The 6,000-nt window shown below is 33.5% G+C and overlaps 1 protein-coding gene across 1 annotated transcript in view; it reads left to right on the plus strand.

The window, feature by feature from the left end:
• STYX (serine/threonine/tyrosine interacting protein) overlaps nt 1-5,624 on the plus strand; it is a 38,457-nt gene extending 32,833 nt beyond the window's left edge. The window contains exons 7-10 of the mRNA XM_053697587.1: nt 365-455; nt 2,983-3,055; nt 3,268-3,361; nt 4,924-5,624. Of these exons, the coding sequence (XP_053553562.1) occupies nt 365-455; nt 2,983-3,055; nt 3,268-3,361; nt 4,924-4,997 (332 nt within the window). The 3' untranslated portion in view covers nt 4,998-5,624. The remainder of the gene's footprint in view (nt 1-364; nt 456-2,982; nt 3,056-3,267; nt 3,362-4,923) is intronic.
• The last annotated feature ends 376 nt before the right edge of the window (nt 5,625-6,000 follow it).

A 6,000-nucleotide genomic window follows, 5' to 3' on the forward strand; every position in this document is an offset into this window, starting at 1 on the left:
AAAAAATGTTTTATATGAAGCAAGGCCTACAAATACAGCATAATTTGCTGAACAGTAGGGGAATATCTAGGCTTTACATTGTAATTTATATATATATTTATTTTTTTTCAACATGCAGGAAATGTTCTTTTCTTATTCATGGGAATGTAGGGATCTCTAGAAGTTCTGCCTTAGTTATTGCATATATTATGGAAACATTTTGTAATATTCTAGGTTTTGTAAGTTACATAGTACTGCAGTAAATCTTTTTTTTTTTATATGAAGCAAGGCCTACAAATACAGCATAATTTGCTGAACAGTAGGGGAATATCTAGGCTTTACATTGTAATTTATATATGTTTTTTTTTTTTTTCTCAACATGCAGGAAAGGTTCTTATTCATGGGAACGCAGGGATTTCTAGAAGTGCTGCCTTAGTTATTGCATATATTATGGAAACATTTGGAATAAAATACAGGTATGGTATGCCGATGCTTTAAGCTGCCCTTTAAATGTTTATACTGGTCATGTTTGGTAATACACCTATACAGTGCCTGAATTAATTTGAAGTTCATCAGTGAACTGGAGCAATGTCATATGATAAAACATGACATTTTGCTAACAGTGTTATTAAACTGTAAAACATAAATTTCCATTTACTCTAGATTTTTTTTTAACCCCTTGCTCTGGTCATTTAGTCATTAAGGACCAGCGCATTCCCTGTACAATATTGATGTCCTGGGCTGTTAGCGTGCCTCTGAGGCATGTGGCGGTTATAGACTGAGGAAGTGCAGAAATAGCTTAATAGGCTAGCGATCACAGGGACAGATAGCCAACCAGCAGCAGTATACAATCACTGTGACAGCCAGTAACAGAGATTGTATACTTAAATTGAGCCTAAATACTAGCATGATCCAGTGCATGCTGGTATCAGATCCAGTGGCCAATCACTGGATGCCTCAGGAGGAGCGCAGATTAGAGAACAGTTCAAACCATTAGTTCACAAAAAATACTAGTTTTGAAGTGGGTTGCCTGAGCATGGGATATTAGAATGTCATGGCTAGATTTAAAAGTAAGTTACAGCGCATCTTCATAAGAAGTGATCAAATAAAGTCTTTCTAAAATATTGCTTAGATTCCGGACCTGATATTAAAGCATGTCAAGTTTACCGTCACTTTAAGAGGTTAAAATAAGTTTGATTATATACATAGTAGCTGTGGGTTAGGAAATAAGAGAATATGTAACCTGTTCTACACATTATTTTATTTGGTTAGAAAATACTAGAACATTACCTCTACTGATAGGTATGTTCATGTCCCTGTGAAGATAACATAGTTTTTGCTAACGTGTTAAATATTTCTAAACGTTGTATTACCTACCTACAGCTTTATGACAGTTGCATTTTTTTATTTTCAATGATGAGGCCTAGATAATATGGTCTAAATCATGTTCCAGGTGTAATGTTAATTTGTAACAAGAATCTTATATCCGTTAAGTTTACACCTGGAATGTAATCTGTAACACCTTTATTGAACACAGAACAGTTATTCAGTATCTGCAATCCACATATCAAGTGTGGACTATTACTGTTTGTACCATTTTCTTTATTTTTTATTAAGAGGACTAAAAGCTTAGTGCACTGACCTCACACATTGCTGGTAATCCGCAGCAGCAGGACGATATCTGCTGATAATACTCAGTTTATTCACTTTAAAAAAAAAAAATAATAATAAACGGTGACATCATGGCTTTGGAAATCGAGGCTGTAACTCTGAAGTCATTTAGAATCTTCTCACCAGCTTTGTTAAAACTGTGTTTCTCATGTACACTGCAGAGAAAAAGTATGAAATTGGTGTTTTTAAAAAAAAAAAAAAAAATCTAAATCCTTGTCAGAACCGATGGAGTTACAATTGAATCCAATTGCTCAGAAAGTATGGCTGTCGTGCTGTAATTGGTAATTTCTTTAGTCACATGTTGTTTTCTGTTTTACATGAGCATCCAGGTGGATAACACAATGAGATGAGATTCGCACCTTTTTTAGATTGTACTTCCGCACCAAGTTAGCTGAAACTTATTGCTATATGCTTTAGTTAATACAATCAAAATATTTGTCAGATGCAAAATTCTCCAGTTCACTTATTGTTTGATCTTGCTGAGTAGATACAGAGCAACATGTTCTATATGAAATACAAACTTTAAGGAACTTATGCAGGTATTCCTTTACTTTTATTAATGCTTTTAGATATGGATTTAAAAGTATTTTATAGAGACAAGCAACTGTATTTAAGAGGTAAGTATTATAACAATTCAATTTCTTTATTTCAAAGTTCTAAAAAGAATTGGCAATTAAAGGGCTATTATAGTGAAAATATTACATGCTCTTAATTCATTAGAGCATGTAATTTTATCACTAGTGACCCTGCAACTTTGTGTTTAATCTGCTGAAAGGGTTAAGCAAATAGTACAAGTGCCACTCAGGAGCAGCAGAAAACTGCTGGTCTTGAGTGAACACGCCCAATGACTGCCACTACTGATTAAATCATAAACCATTTCTGCTTTGGACCCTCCACTTACCTGCTATTCCCGAGCAGTACTTTTATTAAAAAGATGATGAAATAGCATTTATTCAGAATTTTAAAGTTAATAAAATTTTCCATCTCCCCTGCATCATGTGACAGCCATCAGCCAATCACAAAATGTATATACTGTGAATTCTTGTACATGCTCAGTAGGAGCTGGTGCGAAGAAAGTTAATATAAACATATTGTGCACATTTTGATAATAGAAGTAAAATGGAAAGTTGTTTAAAATTGTGTGCTCTATCTGAATCATGGAAGTTTAATTTCTTTAACTATGTACCACTTTGTAAAAGTTAAACACACAGCATTGCAGTGTTGTCAGTGATAAAATGATATACTAGCCTGAATCTTTTTTATTGTTTTTATTAAATCACACCTTCCTGTTGTGTCAATAAATTTCACAGCCTTTCCCCTTTTTTTGTTAAGGGATGCTTTTACATATGTCCAAGAAAGAAGATTCTGTATCAATCCCAATGCTGGATTTGTTCATCAACTTCAGGTAGTTTTTTTCTTCTGTTTCTTATTTGCATTTGTTTGAAAATACTTGTGAATATGATCATTTTTATCCATTTATAATGTAAGGAAAGTATCACAGTTTTTGTAACTTAATTATTCTCTGTTTTCAGGGGCCTTTTTCACAATACATTAAAAAAAAAACATTATCTGGTTCATTGCAATTAACCACATTGCATATTTAATATTCTTTTCTAGGAATATGAAGCCATCTATCTAGCAAAATTAACCATCAAAATGATGTCTCCACTTCAACTGGGAAGACCTTTATCTATTCAGTCTGGTGCTACAGGTAAGGTGTCAGATGTGGGTGTTGCGATTAATGTACATGTTAGTTACACTAACTCCTTTGGCTTGGTATGGCGTAGCACAAACTTATACTTGCCGTTACTGTTTTTTTTTTTTTTCTCTCATATCCTGCTTTGATAGGAGGGCTTGGCTTCTACACTCTCCTTTCTTTGCGGGACAAAGTGAAACTATTATATATACTTGAGTGAGGGGGGAATTATACCTATAGCTTTCCTGCTCAATATTTTGTAATATTTAAAGCACATTATTGTTTTTTACACTATGTAAAATAAAACATGGGAATTATTTGTCCACATAATTCCAAATCTCTTTGAGTACTAAGCTTGGTCACTAGATCACTGGAATTCCTGATGATGTAATCATGGCCACTTGTCTCATTGGTAATATCTCAGCTGTCCATTAAGTTCAAAGTACTAGAAATATAGCTGCTTATGTTTCATGGGTATCCATAGCCCCATCAGTCACAAGGCAGCTTCTGTATTGTGACAGTAGAACAGTTAGACAACCTACTACTGTGTACAGAACTTTTCCTTACTGTTACTAGAATCCTTTTTTGCCTATATCTCAAAATTACATTTGTTTTTACTTTCCTGGTATTCTAGTACAGATGAGAAAAGTATTATTTGATTCCATTATTTAGCTTTTCCACCTGCAACAGTCACTTTAAAGAGACAGTCTACAATAGAATGTTGTTTTAAAAGATAGATAATCCCTTTGTTACCCATTCTCCAGTTTTGCATAACCAACCGTTATATTAATATACTTTTTACCTCTGTGATTATGTTGCATCTAAGAACCTTCTTCCAGCCCCCTGATCACATGACTGTGACTGTTTATTATCTATTGACTTGCATTTAGCATTGTGTTGTGCTAAAATTTAAATAACTTTCTGTGCCTGAACACCGTGTTATCTATATGGCCCACGTGTACTTTCAGTCTCTGTGTTGAAAAGCATGTGATTAGAGGCAGCCCTCAAGGGCTTAGAAATTAGCATATGAGTTTGCCTAAGTTTTTAGTGTCAACTAAGAATACCTAGAGAAAAAAGCAAGTTTGATGATAAAAGTAAATTGGAAAGTTTATTAAAATTACAAGTCTTATCTGAATAATGAAAGTTCAATTTTGACTAGACTGTCCCTTTAAGTAAACCGTGAATACTTTGAGATTTTAATACAAAGTGCAATATACATTTATTATTTTGTCCCATTTCATGTAACTGTGACTTATCAAAGCTGACCCTGCTACATAACTTTCCATAATTGCCTATAAAGTATAGGAATTGCAAAACAAAGCACGTTATACTATCAATATGACTGTAGTTAGCCTTGTCAGTTGCAGACTCGAGCCCAGATTTGCTCCTCCAAATGAGGCAAGTGGTGGGTGGAGTTTGGCTTTTGATTTTTTTTTTTTTTTTTTTAGAAAAGATTTAGACTTGTCTGTTCTTCTATAGCAAGATAGAAATATCTTACAATTTACAAGATGTTTACTGTCCCTTTAAGCAAGAATATGCACCATGTTTCATAGGTTAATGCATTTCTTCTTGTTCAGGAAGTGTAAAACGAACACTTGATGAAGATGATGAACTTGGAAACATGCAAGTGTCTGCAACCTATGACGGATAACGATTGGTTTGAAGTACTAAATGTACATCACAAATAGTGAGATAAAGTGGGTAGAAACACTTACCGTTCACGCTCATCCACTCCGGCCCTGGTGCTGCATTTGGGCTTTGTGGACGTAAATGGAACTCCTTCATGGATGAGTGGAATGCACTGATTGTTTTACTTCTTTTTACACATGACTGTTTTAATAAAGGTTTTTTTGGACTTGCATTGAGGTATTACTGCAATAACGCACTTTTCATACTTGAAGTTTTTTTTTTTTTTTTCTTTATTATAAAATAATTTCATGAAACGCAATGCAGGCAACCAATAGGAAAAAGAAATGTTTCTATACAATTTTTGTTTATTTATAAGGAAAAGGCTTTAGTACTGAAATGTTTGCTAAACTTGTGTTTGTAAATACATTTTTATAGGTTTAGAATTCTGAAAATTTTTAACCAACCTGATTATATTTGAGGACATACTTGATGATTGAAATGGATTGTACACAATATTGCTATAATCTTCTAAAGTATGTAAGTCCTTTTTATTATGCAATTTATATTGTGGCTTTGGCCTGAAGATTTATCTCTTGTTTCTTCATAACAAATTATACTGATATTTTCAAATAAACGGACTGTAAACAAATGGTTTGACTTTGTTTTGTAGAATTTCTTTTGTGGTATATTGAGCTTTGATATCTAAACATGCCTATAAATGTTATTTTGTGCTGCTCAGTCATTTAAAAGAGGTTGTTTTAAGAATATTAAAAAAGAGGTCTTGGCAAAACTATGTTAGAGCTTTACTTTCACAATGATTTCTACAAGCTCAAAATTATATTGTCCTCAATATCGATCGTAACTCTTTATAAGCAGGAGAAAAGTTAAAATATGTACAGCATAAAAATTATAAAATATTTTAGCCCTCTGCTAGGCCCTGTCCATATTTAGCCTTCAGATCAGACTTCTTACACTGCAACACCTATGCCAGACCCATACCCAGATTAGTGCCTAAATCAAACCTC

The sequence above is a fragment of the Bombina bombina genome, chromosome 1 (genome assembly GCF_027579735.1).
Source record: "Bombina bombina isolate aBomBom1 chromosome 1, aBomBom1.pri, whole genome shotgun sequence".
Lineage (NCBI taxonomy): Eukaryota > Metazoa > Chordata > Amphibia > Anura > Bombinatoridae > Bombina > Bombina bombina.